The sequence below is a fragment of the Dermacentor silvarum genome, chromosome 1, assembly GCF_013339745.2.
Source record: "Dermacentor silvarum isolate Dsil-2018 chromosome 1, BIME_Dsil_1.4, whole genome shotgun sequence".
NCBI classification, from domain to species: Eukaryota; Metazoa; Arthropoda; class Arachnida; order Ixodida; family Ixodidae; genus Dermacentor; species Dermacentor silvarum.
In genome coordinates, this window is record NC_051154.1 from 443881068 (window position 1) to 443905165 (window position 24098).

The 24098-nt window shown below is 45.2% G+C and overlaps 1 protein-coding gene across 1 annotated transcript in view; it reads left to right on the forward strand.

Moving 5' to 3' along the window:
- Nucleotides 1–23714, forward strand: part of LOC119448983 (uncharacterized) — a 91576-nt gene extending 67862 nt beyond the window's left edge. Inside the window, exons 7-9 of the mRNA XM_037712187.2 lie at nt 10302–10482; nt 11314–11607; nt 23608–23714. Of these exons, the coding sequence (XP_037568115.2) occupies nt 10302–10482; nt 11314–11607; nt 23608–23714 (582 nt within the window). The remainder of the gene's footprint in view (nt 1–10301; nt 10483–11313; nt 11608–23607) is intronic.
- Nucleotides 23715–24098: the final 384 nt, after the last annotated feature.

A 24098-nucleotide genomic window follows, 5' to 3' on the forward strand; every position in this document is an offset into this window, starting at 1 on the left:
GGCTTTTCGCTTCGTTTGCCCTAAACGCAGGGTCGGTGGCTCATCGCTGACGTTTGGCCTAAACATCGCGCTCCCGCAACTCGGGGTCTGCGGCTCTTCGCTGATGTTTCGCCTCACGCTAGACATGGCACGTCGAACACGAGCCCTTTCCCGAGCGAGTTCGCGGCGCCGTTGCTCAAACGCAGCCAGCTCCTCGGCGGAACACACCATGCGCGGCCTTCCTATCCAGGCACCGAAACTGATCTGAGGCGAGGGGAGCCTGGCTGAGCGCGCGCCAACCCCCTTTCCTGCCCTTTCCCTCCGCGTAACACACCAAACGACCCTCATTGGTCGCGCGCGTCACGTGAACCGGCGCAGCTTTCCCCGCACCTCCTCTTCCTTCCTTCCTTTTTTCCTACCTTATTTCTTTATTTGTTGCCCCTGGCTCGCAAATACACGCAGAATTGCCGCGCGACTCGCCGCTCGAGGCACTTTGCGTGCATTCGCGGGCTTCTTTTACGCCCGGAAAAACACTTTTATGTAGCACGTATTGAGCAACAGAAAACTGTATAGGGAGTTTTTCGTGTTGCCCTACAACTTTCTCATTGACACTTTGATAATTAGGACAGTACTTAACGAGTTAGACAATTAATTACAATTCCCTAATCAAAGCTCAATAACGAAAAAATTACTGGCGGCTACTACACTGTACTGAAAACAATACGCACTAGATTTGCTTCGCGTAACGCCATTCCTCTTTTTTAAAATCGTGCTGCGTGATAGCGGGGACGCCCTGTATATATATATATATATATATATATATATATATATATATATATATATATACGAAAGGCTATAAACGTCCATCCCCACGTCGCAAGCTGCCGTCGTCACGGTAGCTTTCGCACCAGTAATCTTTACCGGGCAACGTATGCGGGGAGCACTGTGTGATTCACATTGTTATCAGGCGCACCTTATCATCCATTATGTGGCTCAGATGCTTGTTTTGTGCCCGTTTTTCATTGAAACGAATGCTATTCTGTATATTGAATGCGTGATCCAAAGAATGCATGCACGTTTCCCTTCACTAGGCTGAGTGCTTGAAGGATACTTGCTTGGCCTTACGGAGGTACGGGCCACTACTCATGATCTGCATGGCCGCCGAGATCGGCCCACATTTTTGCTCACGGATGCGGACACGACAATCTCTGGACACCAAGTAGAGAGTGCGCAAAAAATAAGGGACAAAGTAGGCAAAGTTACTTAGTGATTGCCGCAGTGCTGACCTACCTAGCAAAATAAACTTTGTTTACAAATGCTGAACTGCCTATAGGAAAAATTAACGTGATGATTCCATCATGCCACTAGCCATAAGAGCAACATGTCACGAAGGACACTTTTCTTTGCCCTGCACGGTGATTGGTTTGAACCACCGCCCAAGCGTCAGTTCATAAGACAACAATATTTTCACTTGTGCATCAACCTCTCATACAGTCCTATCATAAGCCAACAAACAGTGACTCCAAGGACAGCATAGGGGAAACCGCGTGTAGTTCTTAACTGAAATAAATAAATTATAAATAAATGGGATTTGAAAGTGGAAGAAAAAACTACTGCGGCAACTGCCTGCAGGTAGGATACGAAACCATGTCATCGCCTTACCCGTGCGATGCTATTATCAATAGAGCTACTGTGGCCGCCTTTTTCCTGCATCCACTTTACGTATTTACGTATTTACGTCTGTCTACTAGAACTAACGCTGGAAGTGTTAGCTAGCAGCACCACTCACGACCATGGCAGTGGATGTAGAACATCCTACCGCAGGTGTCACTTAACACATGAAACTTTTGGCGTGAATTCAGCTGTTAAATAAACCCAAGCATGCTTCCTGCAGGCATCAAAGCTGCCAGATTCGACACCCTCGCTATGTAATGAACGAGAAGAAAGGAAACCGAGGAGCCCGAAGCGAAGAAGGCACTCGAAGAACCAGAGTCGATGCTTGCAATTCCTTTTTCAAGAGCAGACGCCAACGGCCTTCTCTCCAGTGTCATCCGAAAATCGACAGAACAGCACTGGGACAATCCGGATAATCAACACAGATGACTGCAGAGATTGGACCCTACCATGAAATTTATGCTACCACCGAAAATTCAGCGCAGCTGTGCCAGTCTTCTGCACAGACTAAGGCTGGGGGTAGCGTTTACGCGCGGATACGTTCACCTCATGCGATGCACCGAGTCTCCAGACTGTGAATTGTGCAATGTCAATGAGGCTATAGGTCATGTGCTTTGTCTAAGTACGTGGAAGCGCGTTAAAGGTTGAATAATGACCTTACGCGTCTCGACAGCCCACCGTTGTCGGAGGACGTTATTTTAGACCCTTGGCCAGACGCTCAATCGAGTTTCAAGGCCATTCAGGCGCTACTAAACTTTTTAAAAAGTACGGGCCTGGACTGTAGGCTTTGAGCATGCGAAAGTGTTTGCCGTATGTTTTACATCCTCCTTCTCTCGTCATCGTCACCCATCATGCGCCTCTTTCTTTCCCTCTTCCCCTTCCCCCAACGCCGAGTAGCTGGCTAGAGGAATTTACCTCAGGCCTATCTCTCTGCATTTCGCATCATTAAACTTCTCTCTATATTTAGTATGTACGCGTGATACCTTGACCTGGGTGCGTTGGGTCATATTGCTAACAGCGTTTCTAGCAGCACAAAGCACGAAGACGAAAAGGAACACCCCCATCAGGCAGACGGTCGTGCCTTATAGCATGTAGCGGAGTTTACGTGAATGCGGCAAGTGGCGCATCGCAACGCATGTCAATCGGGTCGCATTCATATTGTCACGAGCGGCGATCCTGTGGTCGGTGCTTGGACGACAACGACGGCGTGGCTTTCTGGTGTGCACGCGATCTCCTGAACGATTGCTGGCTGTAGCGTTGTGCGCCTTACCCTGTAAATATATCCATTGTATATATATTCTCCCCGTAACATCTTTGGTGGAGGTGCGGGGTACGCTCGCTACAACACCGGGAACTGGATCTTCGCAGCGGACGGCACATTGCTGCCACCACAATGACCGACCAAGCGACCCACTGTGAGCAAGGCCCGTCACCGATCATTCTCTTGCATCCTCGTGACCCCGGGACATTCAACGGCACAAGCGGCGTGGACGTCGATGAATGGCTGGCAATGTATGAGCGCGTCAGCCGCACTAACAAGTGGGACCCGGCAATAATGCTTCGAATCTCATCTTCTATTTGCGGGGCACTGCGTTACTCTGGTTCAAGACGCATGAGGCAGATCTGACAAGTTGGGATGTCTGTAAGCAGAAATTACGCGATCTATTTGGGAGACCTATCGGACGACAACTAGCGGCCAAGCAGGAGCGCGCAATTCGTGCTCAGACGTCCACAGAGCCGTACATCTCGTATATTCAGGACGTGTTGTCTCTGTGCCACAAGGTCGACAAGGACATCCCTGAAGCGGATAAAGTGGGCCACGTACTGAAAGGCATAGCCGATCACGCATTCAATCTGCTTCTTTGTAAGAACTGCTCTACGGTGGAGTCGGTCATCGCTGAATGTCGTCGTTTTGAGCTGGCCAAAAGTCAACGTATCACTCACCACTTCGAACGACTTCCCAATACGGCTGCCACGTCCTCATGCGAAGTTTTAGCCACGCTTCGGCAAGCGCAAGTTCCAGAAAACGTCACCAGGATCGTCCGTCGAGAACTCGAGGCCATGGCACCCGTTACCCCTCATGGCGGTATGCAAAGCAACAACCTAGCTCCGATTTCGCTAATTCAGGCCGTTGTTCGCCAAGAGGTCGCGAATATGGGCATTTTACCCACCTTTGATAACGGTCATGCTGCTACCAACCCGGTCGCCCCTGTCGTCGCTGCTGCAAGACCGAACACGACCTTCAGGCCACGTTATCGAAATCCAGCCGATTGGCGCACACCTGATGACCGGCCCATCTTTTTCACGTGCTCTAGGATTGGACACATCGCCCGCCATTGCCGCAGCCGCTGGCCCACGTCCTATCGACCAAACACTTACAATCGCCCGGACAGTGCACCATATGCCCCGTCGTTCCTTCCTGAGCCATCAAGTGCTGAACGTCCTCCTAGGGAAAACCAGATCAGCCGCTCACCACCGCCCCAGCGCCATCAGTCCCGCTCGCCCCAACCTCGCCGCTCTCGGTCTCCCTTTGACCGCCTCTGGGAAAACTAGCCCGTGCAGCCCCCGGAGGTGACGTTGCATTTTACGACCCGGCCTTTAATATCTTCTGATTGTCCCTCATACCCGATGCAACCTTCTTGAAGTTGTGGTTGGTGGTGTGGCAGTTACCGCTTTGTTGATACGGGCGCACAAATTTCTGTAATGAGGTCGAGCCTCCGGCGCCGCCTCCAGAAAGTCCTGACGCCCGCGACTTCACCTACCGTCCGAGCAGCCGACGGGAGTACACCTGCCGTACTTGGAATGTGCACTGCACGCATCACCATTTCTGGTCGCCATACATCTCTTCTTTTTGCGGTTCTTGAACAGTGCCCCCGTGACCTCATCTTGGGAATCGACTTTCTGTCCACACACGCCGCCCTTATCGACTGCTCCGCGGGCCTTCTCCAGCTGGAACTTCCTTCGTGCTCCGACAACGTCGATGCCGGCCCACCCCACCTACGCTCCGTCGAGTTTCTTCGGAATCACCAGAAGGCCAATCATCCATCGTTGGCTCTGAAGCAACTGACGCTCCTATTAATGCACCAGACATATCATGACTACGTACATATATACACCGACGGCTCGACCTCACCTACCAGCTCAACTGCCGCATTCGTCGTTCCAGCCAAGCAAGTTGCAGTTAAATTCAAATTGTCACATATGACTACATCTACGTCGGCAGAACTTGCAGCCCTCCATGCAGCTGTGACCTACGTCACCGAAGAGCCGGCACAGAAATGGGTCATATTCTGTGACTCTAAGGCAGCCCTTCACAGTATCAAGTCAGCCTTACATCACAGAACTTACGAGCAGATGATATCCGACATCAGGGAAGTACATCACCATGCTCTGGAAACAGGGCACAGCATAGTCTTCCAGTGGATTCCTGCTCACTGTGGCATCATCGGCAACGACATTGCTGACAGGGCTGCCCGATCTGCCCACGAAGACACCCAGACGCGTACAATACCTTTGATGAGGACGGACACTGCCAGGGAACTTCGTTTGCTTGCACGCAAAACGTCACAAGCTTTATGGAGTTCAAGTACCTTCAATTGCCGATTATATAAGTTGGACCCCTTGCTACGGCTACAACTGCCATCTAGCCTTTCCCGCGGCGAAGCAACCTTGCTGTGCCGCTTGTGGCTGGGAGTGGCGTTCACGAACGCTTACTCACATCGTATGGGAATGGCCGAGAGCCCGATGTGCGACTCCTGTATGTGCTAGGAAACCATCGAGCACCTATTGTGTACCTGTCCTCGCTACGACGTACAACGCCTCTCTCTCAGGACAACTTTAAACCGGCTGGACTCGAGACCATTCTCTGAGTCAAAGATACTCGGACCGTGGCTACAGCCGTCACTGGCACAAAAAGCGTTGCGTGCATTAGTACTGTATTTGAAGTGCACCGGTTTAAGAGACCGCCTATAGTGTCCCTGTACATCGTCCCACGTGTACTCAGGGTTCATTCTCTCCCTATTTTTCTCTTTCTATCTCCCCTTTCCCTCACGCCTAGTGCAGGGTAGCAAACCGGATGCTCTTCTGGTTGACGTCCCTGCCTTTCCTCTCCTTGCTCTCTCTCTCTCTCTCTTTCTTCGACTGCCTCCCCAAGCCGCAATATACGTCCAGCTTTCAGCCTTTCCGCCCCTACCCGACGGCCACTATGTTGCCTGCCCTATTCCTGAGGTCGCCATGACACGCAACGTCGCGCTCCCCTATATGGTGGTGACAGTCACAAACAACGGCACCTCCTTTCCCATCCTCAATTTTGGCTACTCGACGCAAGTTCGTCCTCGCGGCATGTCACTCGCTCATCTGACCCCATTGGCCGGCCACACGGTTTCTGCCCTGACCACAGAACGTCCACCGGATTTTTTCACCGCCGTCATCGCAGTCGGGTTCGTCCTACGACCACTTTGCCCCCATGATATCAGGAGACCTCACTCCGGCACAGTCCGCTGCCCTTCGCCGCGTGCTGGTTTCCTACCAGGCTATCTTTGACTTTGGCGACCGTCCTTTGGGCCAGACTTCCGTCGTCACCCATCGCATTCATACCGGCGATGCGATTCCTATTCACCGACGGCCTACCGTGTGACAGCTCCAGAGCGTGTTGTCATCTAACAGGAAGTGGAGAAAATGCTGGGCAAAGGCATAATTCAACCCTCATTCAGTCCTTGGGCCTCTCCCGTCGCTCTTGTGAAAAAGAAGGACAATAGCTGCAGATTCTGTGTAGACTACCCCCATCTCTGCCAGATTACCAAGAAGGATGTGTATCCTCTCCCGCGTATTGATGACGCACTGGACTGCTTGCACGGCGCCAGATATTTCTCTTCCATCGACCTGCGCTCAGGATACTGGCAAATCGCTGTGGACGACCAAGACCGCGAGAAGACCGCCTTCGTGACTCCTGATGGTCTCTATCAATTTAAAGTGATGCCTTTTGGTTTATGTAACGCCCCTGCTACTTTCGAGCGCATGATGGACTCTCTTCTTCGAGGCATCAAGTGGTGCATATGCCTTTGCTACCTGGACGATGTTATCGTTTTTTCGACTACGTTTGAAAACCATCTCACTCGCCTATCCACCGTCCTTGATGTTTTTCGCCGTGCTCGTCTTCAGCTTAACTCATCGAAATGTCGCTTTGGGCACCCTCAAATCTGCGTACTCGGCCACCTTGTTGACGCTGCCGGCGTGCCGCCAGACCCTGACAAAGTCCGCGCGGTTAGTCAGTTCCCTACTCCACGGTCGGCCAAGGACGTCCACAGTTTTCTTGGCCTGTGCTCGTACTTCCGTCGTTTTGTCCAGAACTTCGCGGAAGTGGCCCGCCCTCTAACTGGCCTACACAAGAAGGACGTCGTTTTCACTTGGGGTCGTGACCAAGCGGAAGCCTTTTCATCGCTCGTTGCCATCCTAACGAACCCACCTGTTTTAGCACATTTCGACCCCTCAGCCAGCACGGACGTTCGTACCGACGCCAGTGGCCTCGGTATAGGCGCCGTACTTGCACAACAGCAGCACGGCCTCCACCGCGTGGTCGCCTATGCAAGCCGCCTTCTGTCGCCGTCGGAGCAAAATTACTCGATCACAGAACGCGAGTGCTCAGCACTCGTCTGGGCCATCGCAAAATTCCGCCCGTACCTGTATGGCTGGCACTTTTCAGTTATTACAGACCACCATGCGCTTTGCTGGCTTTCCTCGCTCAAAGACCCCACTGGTCGCCTTGGCCGTTGGGCACTCCGCTTGCAAGAGTACTCATTTTCTGTTTTCTACAAATCTGGACGGCTTCACCAAGACGCTGACTGCTTGTCACGATACCCGGTCGATCCCCCTGACACACTGGAATATGAACCTGACACCTTTGTTCTGGCCATTACAGACTTCGTCCACATAGCTGACGAACAGCGCTGCGACTCATCTTTGCGGCCTATTATAGACGGTCTCAACTCACCACACCCTGACCCTTCCCTACGGATGTTTGTGCTCCACAACGACACCTTACACCGCTACAACGCCCGGCCAGACGGCGCTGAGCTCTTGCTTGTTGTTCCCGCGCATCTACGCTCTACTGTTTTGCGCCAGCTTCACGATGCACCGACGGCCGGACATCTAGGCGTGTCATGCACGTATGATTGCATCCGTAGGCGCTTCTTTTGGCCTGGTCTCTACCGTTCTGTGCGAGAGTACGTTGCGGCTTGTGACCTCTGCCAGCGATGCAGACTCCTGCCCTACTGCCTGCTGGCAGCCTTCAGCCCCTCGACATCCCTGATGAACCATTTTTGCGGTTGGGACTCGATCTTCTAGGGTACTTCCCACCAGCTGTGCTACTGATGTAGCCGATTTCCTTATTCACGACGTCATCCTGCGCCACGGTGCTCCTCGTCTGTTAATCACGGACCGCGGCCGCTGCTTCCTGTCTAAAGTAGTCGACGACATTCTTCGTTCTTGCTCGACCAATCACAAGTTCACCACTGCGTACCATCCACAGACAAACGGCCTTACTGAACGCCTCAGCCGTACTCTCACAGATATGCTTGCTATGCACGTGTCTGAGGACCACCGAGACTGGGACATTAACTTGCCTTTTGTGACCTTCGCCTACAACTCTTCTCGTCACGACGCAGCTGGCTACTCACCTTTTTATCTACTGTTTGGCTACGACCCACCATTGCCTATGGACACCATACTTCATCCTCACGCAGACACATCCTCTGCCTATGCTCGTGATGCTCTTGCCCGTGCTGACATCGCCCGTCAGGTTGCCCGCGATAGCTTCTCGGCTTCACAGGTCAATCAAAAATGTCTCTATGACCACCGACACTGGGAGGTGAACTTCCCTCCAGGATCGCTCGTCTTGCTGTGGTTCCCGTCACGTCGCGTTGGCCTATGCGAAAAACTCCTCTCCCGTTATGCTGGCCCTTACCGCGTCGTACGCAAAGTCACTAATGTGACCTATGAAATTGCTCCGCTAAATCCTAAGTCGGCCTCTGCAACAATCGCGAGTGACATATTCCATGTCTCGCGCCTTAAACCGTACCAGTCTCGGCCCGGGCCCTAATTGCACCGGGACAGTGCTTCTGCCGGCGGCGGGTAATGTCACGAGCGGCGATCCTGTGGTCGGTGCTTGGACGATGACGACGACGACGGCGTGGCTTTCTGGTGTGCACTCGCTCTCCCGAACGATTGCTGTAGCGTGTGCGCCTTACCCTGTAAATATATCCATTGTATATATATTCTCCCCGTAACAAAATGAACGCCAGCCATGCGCTACGAAGGCGAATTTCATTGACGCAACCGGAGGGTTCGAGACAGAGTAGGTCGTCTCACGCGGTGCGTGTTAATGCTGGCGGATCGCATTCAGAGAGAGCGACGGCTACTTCAATGTGGCTTCAGCTTAAGGAACAGCGCAAATATACACGGACAAGAACGAAAGAAGCAGTGGGTCAGCGCCTGTCTCATTGCTTCTTTCCTTATCGTTCATCGCTTGCTTAAGATAAACCTACAATAACACACCCAAATGTCAGTGCTACCCTGTGCTATCCTCCGCTCAGCAGCGGAACGTAAATCGCCGGAAACACGTTCCAACGTGGAACCGACGGGGATATGCCTTGATTTCAAAGAGGGCAATGAGCCGAGTATAAACGCTGTCCCATAGTGATTTTTGTTATTCGCTAACGAATACGACATGCTACTGCCACATTCTACGTAAACGTGGTTTATGTTCACTTTCTTTTTTGTCTTTGCGCTCTTATTTCGCTGTTAGAAAATGTCATTTGAACCACAAAGACATTCGTATTTTCGTCAATGCGATGGCTGCAAACGCTCTAGATGCAACATCATTTGTTCGTGTTGCTCCTATCCGTTAGCACTCTCTCCCCTCTTGAGCCGACGCGCAGGCAACGCCTCCTAGCTAGCACAAAGCCACAAATCCGTTCACCCATGAAGTCATGCTACCCCACCCGACTGCCATAGAATCTAATGTGGATGCTCCTGAGTAAGCCGCGGTGATTTGGCGTCACGCTTTCGTCCCGCTGCGCTTGACAGTGGGAATTTCGGCCCAAGTAGGACGACGTCATAATGTAGAACGCACAGGCGTGCTATGCAGGAGGCGTTGGCGCAGATCGACCCTTGGGCGAGGGCGTTTTTTTGGCACCCTCTCTATTCGGCTACACATAATGGCACCCGGAATACTCTCTTTATTCTCGACTTGTTGGACCAGGGTGGTTTGCAACACCCCCTCACCTTGTTTAGACATTGGCATGGCAGACATGCATCCTGTCTATTCGCAATTCCAGGTTTTCACAACACACTGACAATTCCTAATCGTCAATGACAAAGCCCTTCCGCAACAGAGCAGCGCTTGGGTGTGGTTTTCTCTTTCTCTAGTCGGCGCGCTCCCGGCCTCCCAAGTGTAAGTGCAACAACCGGCTACGTGTACACGATGGCTCGCCACCGGAGGCCGATGATTCGCCAGAAAGTTTTAACAGCTGGGAGGCAGTAGGCCTGTGAGCTGTTAAATGCTTCCGCAGTCGGCATGTCACTTAGAGAAAATATTGGAATATAAAGAAGTGTACTTCGCGAGTGCTTGAACCATGTCTCCTCCTTTCCAGGACGGATACTTGCGCTTCCACAGAAGCTGGAAATTTGAAGGTACTAATAAGATGTCCTCGAGGTGTACTGTTCCTATTAACGACCTGCAGCCTTGGATGCACTACATGGCAAGCCTCGAAGGTTGCTCCGGTGAAATCTGCAGCGCTGCGGTGAACACAACATTCATAACGCCACCAACATGTAAGAACACACTTTAAAAAAACAAAAAAAGCTTGCGAATAAAAAAATATTGCAGACATGTAAGCATGTATGTATGCATGATGCATGCAGAAAATGTCAAAGCGATATTATAAAGAAAATGCTCAGGTCGGCCTGAACGAGCGTGCTACAGTCAGCTATTCAGCGTTGAGGTAATGGGTGGGGGGAAGGAGAAAGTTGAAGATAATCTTCAGCCACAAATCAAGTTCGCTGAGGTTCCGTGTGCGCCACGGATCCCAAACAAACTACTTAAAAAAATGACGCTGTGACCATGCAGGCATGTGCAGTTTGATAGCAACATAGATCTGTGCCATTCCGCAGGAAAAATAAAAGGTGAAAGTTCCATGGCGCTGCAACGCGCAATTCACACTCTATTCCGCAACCAAATGCTGCTTGTCAGATTACGCGTACGATAGCGATGTGTTCGTAAAGCGGCCACGCGATCATATTTCCACCCCAGATCACTTAACTTAACACTTAACTTTCATGGCGCTAAAAAGCGATTCTGCCGTTCCTCATTGTTTCCGCTCCTGTTATTTTATTTCACGCGCCGAGTGTCGGAACATTCCCCCAAAAGGATTCAGCCATACTCAACGCTTCCACTTCAGCTGCTTGAAGTGTGGCTTCCGCTCCAACTCTCTACCACTGGCTAACGCAACACATGCACCGGCAATTTCACCGAATGCCTCGCTAGAGCCAAGCACATGCACGGCGCCATGGGAGTGGGTTAGGGAACGACACGGTACCTTGGATTGGACTGACTCTTGACACAACCCTATTTTTCTCTCTTTTCTACTTTTCTATTTTTTGTAGACTTATCAAGCCCCTCTGTGACCAGAGTTGAAGCCACGAGCAACAGCTCGTTCGAACTTGCGTGGGACTTCTCGCAACATGACAACCGTCTCTACCACGGCTTCCGTGTGAAGTACTGTCCGAGTAACATTGCATCATGCCCAGTGCTTGACACCACTGACAAAAATCTGATCGTGCACGGGCTCAATCCTGGCACCACCGTCAACATTTACGTGCGAGCGCAGTTTAGAAGTTCGGACGGAAGATTACGGCTTGGGAATGTTGCAGCGGCGTCTGTTACTACGTGGAATGACAGTAAGTGTGACGTTCACCTCATCTGCAGAGCCCGGTCAGTTTATCTGTCCGCTGCCTATGGATAACTCCTCACTGTATTTCCCAATGTCATACCGACATCCCGGCACCGACCGCTGGTGCAGACGGCAAAGGCAGCTGTTGTTTCACCACTGCAATGATGAGAAAGCTCGGAATTATGAATATTGCGCTTTTAGTTGCAGAAGATACTGTGACCTCAAGTCCAGGAATCCGGTACATCGACTACTGTGGCGATGCGCGCGTTCTAACTCTATGGGAAGCATTAAAAAAATCAGTTGCTGAGCAATGCCTCATTTTTCGCAAATTGCACTTTAGGCTCTTAATCCCGAGAATGATCACAGGCTATATGTGTCGTCTAGTTTAATTTCACTGGCTGGATTTTTTTTCCTGGGACACTTTTGTACACCCGTTAAAAACGCATAGGGTGATTTTTTACACGCTGATTGCAGCGCAGCGAAAATTCATCCTCTAATTACACTCTAGTAGCACATACTTTAGGTCTCCCTCTATACCTGCGCCCAGTTTCGTAGTATTCCACTGGCTGATTTTTTTTCCTTGGGGCGCTTTTTTTCGGCCACTTTGCGGCGAAGCACCACATCAGGGGCAAAAGATTCGTCCGTCGTTGCATCGAAAGGAAAACTTGCGTCAATCACCCACAGAACTCAGCGAACAGAATGGATTTATGGAGTGACATCCCAGCATTAAGCCCGGCAACGCGCGCTATTTTTTTCTATCAAATTTCAGCCCATGGTAAAATGTTTTATTTTGGTATTTAGAAAGATATACATTACGTTCTAGGTTAGCAAATGAAAAGGAATCCGCAATTCCCCTGAATTAAGGAGTAATTACCTGACTGTTTACACAATACAGCTCATTAATAGGACTATAGTAACTTGTACTCACTAGTTACTAGCATACAGTGCTTAGTTATCTCGATTTTACATACTAGTGAAGCCATGGATAACAAATCACATATCACAAAACGAGTAATTCAACAATGAGGCCTGCTGGCAACTGTTATGATGAAGTTATTAGGGATTATGAATCTTTCATTTTACAGGTGCGACAGTTGTTTTGATTCTTGCATGTCGTAATTGGGGTCATTCGCACGTTAAAATAATGAGCATTTTGGTTTAACACTGCTAACTGATAACGCCGAGTCTACCTTTCATACAGTAATGCGTCATGTATAGTAAATGAAAAGGCATTTTAACAGTCACTCAATTATGATAACTAGGAGTGGCAGGAATGAGTTACTTATAATCACGAATCACTTTGCTTACTATGTCAGTGGCATTCTTAATTCATATACATCGTCATTGGTACCCATCCAATAGTCATTAAAGAAGTATTTGTTTGGTTACCGCTATACCGCTGCTGATCGACCACGCCCGGTTATTAGGGATCACTAGTGATACTCTCAGTACAGTTTCGTATTTTATACAGTATAGCTTAATGGATATCAAGTGAGAAGTCATACAAGCACTGATTCAATAACAACTAGGAGATGGTTGAACCCAGTCACTAGTCATCAAAATCCATATGTTTATTTAGTATGACCGTGGTACCCTTGATTCGTGCACGTCGTCATTGGCATCATTCAAAAAGTGATTACGTGAATATTTTGAGTAACATTATTAATTGATGAAGCCAAATATTTGGCGATCACTATTGATACGCTAAGTTCGATCTGCTCGTATGTTTAAGCAGCATAGCTTCATAGATATCAAATAAAAGGTTATAAAATGGTAATTCAAATATTATAACTAGGAGATGGTAGGCTCACTCACTAGGGATTACGAATCACTTTGTTTAGTATGACAATGGTATTAATTTATTCATGCTCGTTACTACGAATCAGTTTCAATAAACTTCTTTTTTCTGAATGTGTAGCGGACATGGTCGAAATATTGGTGATCACTATAATGAATTATTCGATCAGTGTCGTAGGGTAGGATGAAAGTATAAATAAACAAGCAGTTATGTGAACAATATGACAAATACCGAGAGTGAATAGTCATGGCGATATTTTAAGTCTGGTGCTGTCAGGTATTTACGGCCCATTACTTTAGGGTATCATGTGCAGAGTTATTGGCAGGGAAAATCACATTTTTACTGTGGCATCTATAGCCGTCATTCGTCCGCGTCGCCAGCGGAAACTATTGAAGTGACAATAAATGAACGAGTAGCTGAAAAAGATTGCGAATAACGCTGAGTATTTAGTGATCACTAATTTTGAGCTCATCTATATTCTTGGATTTTAACACAGCATAGCTTATAGATATAATTTGAAAAATCAAATAATGGCTAATTTATTTATTATAAAAGAAAATGGGGCGAGGAGCAAGGAGCTGCAGCAAGCCGGCTGTCTGCCGCTTGTTGACGCCAGCAGAACAACGCCTCGAAAACCGCAGCTATGCGGAAGCCTCCCAGTTTAGGTTTCGCGCGCTCTGATAGCCGAATTTTGTCATGGCACAGTTGCGCGAGCAATCGCATTTTTTCCGGATCCAAAACATGAAATGGCTAGTACCTATGATTGGTATGGAGATCTGACTCCAATGACCCAGTTCAATGAGCCCACTTTAGAAGGTATTTATTAGAGTTTTGCTAAATAGTTACCAATTACCTCGTATCACCTGTCACCCCGCGGTCACCATGTCTCTGAAGGAACGATCCTTTTGTTACAAAGCATCTATTTTGAAATATTGCTGAAATTCTTCGTAGAAACACCCGGTATAGGCACACTGGCAGGCAGGCAATGCCAGTGCGCTAGCAACTCACGAAAACTTCAGCTCTAATCCTTTTCCATGCACTAGCGGCCTCCTCAACTCGCTGCGTAACATGACCGTTGGGGTAGCGGAAGCACCGTAACGGCGCTTTTTGGAATGTGAATGAAGCAGCCGAATTATACCTTGTCTGACGAGATACGTGGACGGCATCAGTTTGTAACTTAATTGGAAGGCTACTTGATGGCATCGATGGGAGCGATTTTGTAATTAACATCGGTGAGCCTTCGTAAGACCTTGCTGGGGTCGATGTAGCATGAAAAAAGTTTCTCAGACAGGCCAACGCGGTAATATATAAACCATAGAAGAACAAAATTTCGAGCAAATAACTGAACTTTTTGCAGGCGACTGTTGTATTCGGTCTGTTGCTTGTCAGACTTCGTCTTTTCCAGTCCTTGCGGCTTTATAGCAGTGTTTGGTAAGGATGAAAACACTGCTATAAATCAGCAGGAACGTTACTTAAGTACCGTAAATACGCATGTTATTAAGGGGAGATGCTACCCGAAAAAGGCGAGTATTTTTTCTCAAAAGATACTGATTTCTTGTTCTCAATTATTTCCAGAAGTTTAGTGTCTTTATTTTTAGGAAAATAAAAGTCAATGCCGACACTAACTTGTAAATGGGTTAAAATGGCGTCTAAACAGCACAAGGTGGCTGTTACAAGCCTTAAAGTGTCCAGTGTTCTAGCGTCTCGCGGCCGACAACGCGCGGTCACTTGCCATTGCGGGTCGCATGACGAGCTCGGCCAAGCCTCATTCTCCCAATAACCATGATTGCCCGAGCTGCTGCCGCGCAAGCCATATTTTAAAGAGGCTTGCATTTGCCGCGTTTTTCGAGTGCTCCGACTTTAAATTTTTAACTTTAAACTTTCAAACGTCTTTTTCTCAGCTCTTCATTTTGTAACACTTTTAGAGAATGTGCACTTTATGTAGTCTGAACGTAATACATTTTGACACGCTTATTGTTTAACATGTCCTGAATTCAAAGAAACAACTTCCACAGCATTCCGCAAATGTATTCAGTAAGATCATTTCAAAAGTTTCTTCATTGTGAATGGTAAAACTGAAACTCAGCGTTGGAATTTTGCTCTGAGAGATGAAGTTTAAAGGTTATTGAATACTTAGTGCAGATACAAAGTGTAGATAATTTGTACAGAAAAAGGTCCCATAGTGTAAACACTGTAGGGGGACCTTTTATTATGTTAAAAAACACAAATACTAATTAACAGCAGAAAGCAGCGAAATATAAAAATACAAAAATACAAATACAAATGCAAATAAATACATATTGAGGCGAAAAAGTAGTACAATTGAAAATATAAAACGATAGGGATAAGGCATAAGCTGAAGTTGAAAACGAAGCAAACAGTATTCAAAACGACAGATTGGAATTTGAGTTTAAAAGACCTATTCAATAAACGGTGCTACAGGTTAAACATGAAATTGCGAAGCTGATGTTTGAATGACGATATAAAAAAGGCACACTTAATGTTATAAGGCAAAGAATTCCAAAGTTTGATTAAAACAATTGCTACTCTTTGAGAACCATAGTTAGTTCGTATCTTGGGAAGTATAAAATTGTTATTGGAGGAAAGGCGCGTAATATTTGAATTAGTAAGATGTTGGATAAGAACAAATTTCAGAAGACTATAGTATTTAACTGCTTGATAAGCAAATATGCAGACATTAAATTTGATTAGATTGTCAATATTCAGTATGTGCAGTTCCCGGTACAGATCAGTAACATGCGAACGTCGGTTGCTCCAGGTGAGAATGCAAATGGCTTGATTCTGTAGATGTTGGAGGGATGAAAGGTGGCAATGATATGTTTGACCCCAGGAAGCAATAAAATAATTTAGATGACTGTGAATGAATGTATATATAAGGTGATCAAAATAGTCAAGTCAAAGTAACATCTAGCTTTTAGTAATACCCTAATACCATAAGAAGTTTTCTGCTACAGCTCATTAATATGCAAATTAAATTTTAAGCGGGAATCACGCTTGATACCAAGGAAGGAACAATAATCTGATAGATGAATTGCATGTTTGTTTATAAAGAGGGGCTTGACTTGTGGGTTATTTAGCGACCTGGAATTAAAAATTAAAAACTTACTTTTGGAGGGAGTTATCAAGAGCTTTTTAGCACACCCTGCACTAACGTTAATAAGTTCTGCATTAAGGGTTGTTGTAAGGCTGCTGAGAGAATTACTCGAACATAGGAGAGTCGTGTCGTCAGCATATAAGATGCATTCTGATAATGTGGTTAGACACTGTGGAAGGTCATTAATGTATAGTAGAAATAAAAGCGGACCCATAATTGAGCCTTGCGGAACGCCGATGTTAATTATTTTTTAGTGGAATAGATGCCTGAGATGGATATTAATTGCTCACGATCACATAAGTAACTGCGGAAAAGATTCAGAGAGTTGCCACTAATGCCATAAGATGCAAGTTTAGAAAATAGAATGTCATGATTAAGTGTAGAAAAGGCTTTCGTAAAATCTAAGAAAACAGAACCAACGAAGTTACCATTATCTATTTCTAGTTTACATTTTTCTGTGAAGTGAATGAGGGCTAGGTTAGTTGAGTATCCTTGTCTAAACCCAAATTGTTTCGGATGAAATAGGTTAAATTGCGTTAGGTAGCTAGACAGGTGAACATGTATTAGTTTTTCAATTACTTTGCTAAAAAAGATGAGAATGGATATCGGCCTATAATAAGAAATTAAGCATCTGTCACCTTTTTTAAATACCGGAATAACCTTACTCATCTTTACCTCACGGGGAAATACACCGGTTTCAAAATTATATTGATTCTGCAGGTTAGCACATCCGCAATATCATCAGCAAGCATTTTCACCTGGTTAGCAGAAATGTTATCGATACCTGCACTAGAGGACTTTGTACTGGCAATTGTTCTTCTTACCTCCTCTGGGGTAGCAGGAAAAAGAAAAAAAATGAGTGACCGCAATGATCAAGTTCGTCATGCGTACTGGATGGAACAGGCATGGGAGATGAGAAGTAGTCACTAAAGGCATTAGCGATATCTAATGGGTTACATATTTCTGATCTTTCATGATGAATGTTGGCTATAGGCGGATTAATGGTTTTATTGAGAAAGGAATTGATCAAGCGCCATTGTTTTTAATGTCTGAACCAGTACAATTAATTTCATTTTGATAATAGCGCTTTTTCGCATCGTTCATTACAGCATTCAGTGTGTTACAATACTGCTTATAACGATCAAGTAGATGCACATTAAATGGTTGTCTTTTTGTTTTTTTATATAAGTTATCTTTCTTACGCAGGCTATTAAGTAGTCCCTTTGTTAACCATGGGTTTCTAGGGGAAGAATAACGTTTATGGCACTGTACACATGTTGTCGATGAAGATACGCAATTGGATATTACAGAGATGAAAGCGGTGTATGCATATTCAGAATTGTTCATTAACGAGACACAAGACCAATCTGAATTAGATACCATTTCTTCAAGTTTGCCGCGATCAAACTTATTCTTAACAAAGCTTACGCTATTACTGCGAGGACTGTTCTCAAAGCAAAGTGCAACTGGGAAATGATCTGTAATATTGCTTTGAAGAATGAATGCGGAGGGAGGATGAAGGAGGTTCGAAAGCGCATGGTCAATAAGGGTTCCCAAACCATTATTAGTGCAGCGGGTGGGAAGGGAGAGAAGAGATTCATAACCATAACCTTCGAAGCAGCTGACATACTGAGTTAGATAAGAGGAGGATACATCAAGTAAATTAATGTTAATGTCACCCAAGATGATAACGGACTTTTTTCCTTTGAAAGAATGTCAAGAATAGTGTCAAGTGTCAAGTGTCAATAGTGTCAAAAGCAGGAATTGATGAATGTGGTGATCGATAAATGGTACCAAAGACAAGATTAATATCAATGCCTATTACATAGAGGTCCACCTCAATCAACACAAACTCATAATCACAGAAATTTAAGTGAAGATCAAGCCTACGCTTGTATCTAATGTATCTAATGTCGGACCGAATAAACATGGCTGAGCCACCATGTTGTGATGAAAAGCAATTGCAATATTCTACATTGTATTAAGTAAAACCATAAAGATTTTTTTATCGAAATCACTCAGCCATGTCTCAGAAACACATATAATTGAGAAAGAATGAAGACAAGAAGACAATAGTCTCTGATAATCGCGAAAATGTTTGCGAAGACTGCGTGAATTGAAATGAATCCCTGAATGATGCTTATGCGAAAGGTGGGATTGGACATCGTTAACGGAAATGTACGACATGCGATCAGATCACAATACGAGGAACCGAGGAAACAATAAAATAAAGAAACGAGAAAAACTGGTCAAATGAACCAAAAACCGCAAGGTCCGAGTCACTCTTTATGCGAAAAACTTTGCTATCAGTAGATTGCCTCGCCTTGATGACGCAGTCATCAGTCCACAAAAAAGCCACTTTTTTTTCAGTCGCAAACAGCTTTGCCTCGTGCTTTGCTGAATCCAATGTCACTAGTGTTAAGGCGTGCCTTTCAGGCTTTGCCTATGAACTCGGTTTTCAAGGCGCGAGAGTGAAATCGGACAAGCAAGTGCTTTGTATCAGAACCAGACGGAACACGATGAATGACATCAATATCATTTGCAGAAACAGGACATTTTATTTTAGAGGCAATAGTTTGAAGAATTGTCATGCAGTCTTCGCCCTGGGTACACGTGACGCCTTTGATTTCCAGGTTGTTTTTTCGCGAGTACTGTTCCATGTCAGCAATTCGTCTTTCCAAAGATTCGTTATGCGCGATTAGGGATTTGTTCATTGCAGTTAGTTCTTCCTTTTTTGTTTTGAGGGATTCAACAGTCCTGTTCAGAAAATCAAGACTGCTTGTTAGTCCCTCTATCTCGTCCTTTAGACCTTTAATGATCAAGGAAGGCTGGGAATCTAGCTTGGATACTACAGTTGTCGTTATCTTGTCAAGCAGGTTATCAAGTTTGTCTGTGAAAATATTTTCTAGCTGTTCCACGCGTTTAGACAGTTCAGCGACAGTTGGCATGGTTGAAAGACAACACCGGAAGCAGCAGCAGCAGCAGCAGTGGCAATAAGACTAGACTAGACCAGACTAGACTAAAACACGGAACTTACAGTATATTTTTTCGCTTTATTGAATTCTACTATTCATTGGGAGAAATATAAGCTATTTCTTGCGTTTTCGTGTGCTCACTGGTAACACCTGAGCTTTCTTAGTTTTCTTACTTTGCGCGCTCGCGTTTGTGTGCATGTGTGTGAATATGTGTGGGTTTCCGTGCGTGTTTGTGTTTATTGTTATTTCTGTCGTTTTATTTATTTCGGTACACTGATGGCCCGCAGGCCGTTACAGGGGTGGGTTACAGTAAAATTATTAATACAAATCACGCCTTCAGCATTATATGAAGTACGCAATTTAACTGCTATTTACAAGTACAGTAATTGAACGGTACATCAGTGCAATTAGTACATAATTTTTTAACAATTCAACAGCAATTAAAATGCTGCAGTAACGCAATCAGCACATCGATTTTTAGTTAACCCAACATGAACATGAAAAAAATAATATCAGCTTTCTAAAGGAATGAGTACTTCAATTTGTACTACAATCAGTACATCAATTTTTAGTTAATACAACATGAATATGGTAAAATAATATCAGCTTTGTAAACCAGACTGCGAAAAGAATTTATTGAGCCCTTTCTCAAAATTTTCTAGAGAGCTACATTGTAGCAGTGATAATGGCAATGAATTCCATTGTCGAGTTGTTTTTGGAAAAAATTAATTTGCATATACATTGATCGCTGTTGAGGTACTTCATACGTATGTTCATTTATTCCTCTAAGAATTCTGCCTCAGTGCTGAGGTAAGTATTCTGTGATATCTATGTTCAGTTTATTTTTGACAACAAGTAGAAGCATTTTAGCCTAGCCACTTCTGGACGTTCTGCTAACGTGGGAAGTTTTAACAGACGTAACATTTCTGTTACTGACTTTGTCGAAAAGAAGTTTGAAAGAATTTTATATTTGCGTTTTTGTAAGTTTTCTTTCAGCTACGTTTTGCTTTCACAATTTCATTAACTCATCTCATTCAAAACACCAAGTCCTGCGAATAGCAGGGCTGGTCCCTTCGATCTCATTAAAGCATTTCTCTCTCGTCTACCTTGTCTTTTCTATCTGCCTTCACGCAGCCTTTTCTCCTACTTTTCTGTCCTTGCGTGTTGTGTTGTTGCCGCACTGTGATTAACCAATTTGCACAAAGGAAAGTTCTATCAGCAATGACAAAAAAAAACGTTTACAGATACATTATGTTAAAAGCATCACGTGAGTTGCACAGTAACTTTGCCTCTTACCCATTTTCATGGGTTTATGTATCAGTGCATGAGGCAGCTCACCAGAATTGCACATGACAGGGTGTCATATTGTGAAAAAGCACATCGCTATATTGTTGGTTTTTTAACGCTTCCAGTCTTTCTAAACAGACGGTTGCACTGCCCATCACACGATTGTTCACATTTTTAACATAGATAACATTAGCAGTAGGGTGTCATTTCCTGTCTGACGGCTTCATTATTACGAAGGCAGTTTGCAGTGAATGGAGCCCAGTAATGCAGTGCACTGAAAACTTTTGCAACTTTCACCATTTATTACTTGACCAATTTCATTGTCTGTATCGGGCCCTCACTTTCCCTACGGCTTGTGCAATGAACAAAATGCCTCAATAAACACGTTCAACGTTACTCAGCACTTCTTTGTACAGAAAACGAAACAAAAATGTTAGCACGAAGACCACAAAGCCACTATCGCAGTAGCTTGATGAGGTCCCTGCCGTTCTAGAGAGTTGACGTCGAATTACATTGTGATTTTCTGTCTGAGTACTTGTCTTGCATTCTCATTTCTGCAGAATGCTTATCAAGTTTGACAGCTGCTCCAATAATATGGAATTTAGACTTCCCAAAGTTATTCAGGGTTAATAATTCTGCTTGCATTGGCATTACTTCCCGGAGTCAGACAAACTAATTCAACAATGGCTACGACATGACGGCGCTTGAAGTGCAGACTGCTAACGCTTCCCTTCAAGTGTGCCCCGACTACTGCTATTTCACCATGCGGCCCGTCAAGCTGCCCGAATAATTATTTTGAGTCTTCTCACATTGGCATTATTCATCTCAACAGGCTGTAAAGAACAGTAGACGCAGCACGACAATCTTCATGCAGGCAACGAGGGCATGCCATTGTGCTTGCATTGCTATTATTTGTTCAAGTGGCTGAACGAAATTAGCAAAGACTGTGATGTGGATAAACTGAGCCAACGGCGTGCTTTTGTTATCGCTTGGCTGCATTTCTTGGCCTTTAGATGTATGTAAAGCTTTACGATGGCTCTAACATGACTGCTTTTGTTTTCGTTTCGACATGGTGTGTTTTCGTTTCGACATACAGGCTGCCAACATCGGTGGTCAGTTTTGCCTCAGCTGCTGCTACTGCCCCCTGTGACCCCTCAAGCTCGACATTGTCTGCCCGAATGAGCATATGAGGCCTCACTAGGCTAACGATGTTTTATAATTTTTCTCTTATTCGCATTACTTGTCTGAGCCAAATAAGCAAAATAATCAATGCAACCACATAAATGTGATTTGGCGTGCAGGCTGCTAACAGTGTCTGTCAATTTCACGTTGCCTACTTCTCTTTCACTATAGGGCGTGTCAAGCGCAACGGTGGCTACCCAAATGAGCATTTTTGGGCCCCACAGTGTTATTCAGGGTTAATTGTTGTATTTGCATTCGGGTTTGCCAGCATTGACACACTGTCAGCGACACACTGTCATAAATGATTACTTTGGTAACACAGTAGAAAATTGGGGAAGAGAAAAAAGAAAAAAAACAGAAAAATCATTACACAAAAGTGCCACACTTTTTGTCTTTATTTCACAGGACTTTCTTAAATGTGATATACTGTGCCAGGTGTGTTTCTTAGCTGCACCAAACTTAAAAATTGACTGTGGCCGATACCACAATTCTAACCGTTGAACTAAATTACTCGGTGATGCAGGCACTACATCTACGAGAAATTGAAATGCTTATTTAATAATTACCACAATTGCACTAATAAGCTTTTAGTTATTTACGTTTCAGTACATATTGCAATTTACAAATTGTGGCCGGTGAGTTTGCGTCCATTGGGAACGAATTCTCAGGATGGAAGCGATTTCGAGATATTAATTTGCTAAATTTGTAACGAAATACGTTAGCGTTACCGTTACTTTCGTACTTCGATGCATCAAAATCATTTCCTAAAATAAATAAGTGAAACAATTGGGCAATATTGCTGCGAGTTCGATGGCACATATCAAGAAACCGGTGCTGTCCTGAGAATTCGTTCCAAATCGATATGCCTTGCAAACTCAGTAGCTACAATTCGTAAATTTTAATGCGCTTTATATTATTTAGTAAAATAACTAATTAGTGATTTTTCACTAATTTGTTACGCATTTAATGGCCCGTGGAAGTATTGTCTGCCTCAACGAGTAATTTAGTTCAAGAGTTAGAATTGTGCTATCTCCCACAGGTCAAATTTGGTGCAGCTAAAAAAACTCCCTTATCGCTTAATACCTTCAAAACACTGCAGATACTAAGAAGATGCGTGCAGTGGATGCTTTTTTTAATATCGCACGCAGATTGTCTTTTTTTGAAAAAAGTTTATTCTTTCGAGGTGCTATGAATGAATTCAAACGCGTATGCCCGACGTAGTATTTTAACATGAAACATTTGGAAATTAATCAGGTACATCGGGCGTACCTTCTGTAAATTACTACTGCGTCCATCTAACATACCTCTAAAATTTTTAATGGATACATCAGGCATACCTATGGCCACAACCTAAAAAGGTAAGCTTTTTAGGTTATGGCCAAAACGAAGTGAGTTTTATTTGCCCACTAGGCGCAGTCACCGGAAAGTAAGTCTCCTCTTCAAAAGCTATTCAACAGAAACACGAGGAGCATACGTTGTTGATTCTCGTGGCCCTTCACCTGACCGTCTTCCCTTTGTATTGTCTCTGGCGAATCAATTTATTCCTGTCCAAGATACCACCTGTAACAAAGAAATGCATACGCTACATTTTCAACATAAGTTCATTACATTTGCTTTTGTCAAATGATTTTTTTATTATGTCACTCGCAGTCCCCGACCTAGAAGTCACCTACGAAACCAACGTTCAAGATGAGGTTGGAACCTGTTTGCTACGCTGGGTGTGCGTCAACAGCAGCGTCGATTACATCCAGGTATGAGTCATTTGAAGCGCCAAAAACGAGTAAGAAACAACTGGCGTTGAACAGTTGATGTTTGGGCGAGTTGGAGATAGTTCATGGCGGTGTTTCGCGCAGCGCATGAACGATTTTAAGGGAAATTTTACATAGGAAAACGGGCGCTCTTCCTCTTTGGTACATTTTATGGCGTAGCTATTTCTAGGGTTCTAAGCAATTTTCGTGTCCGTCCACAGATCTGCGTGTGCAAAAACTCAGCTCCCAAATTTGATGCAAAATCACATCATTCTATGTAAAAGCTTATACGTCTCATCACTTGGATATGCATTTTCAGTATAGTTATCAATAGGCACCATTTTCGAAATCTCTCAGGCAGATAATAAGGGTTTCTGAAACATTTGCCGCTGT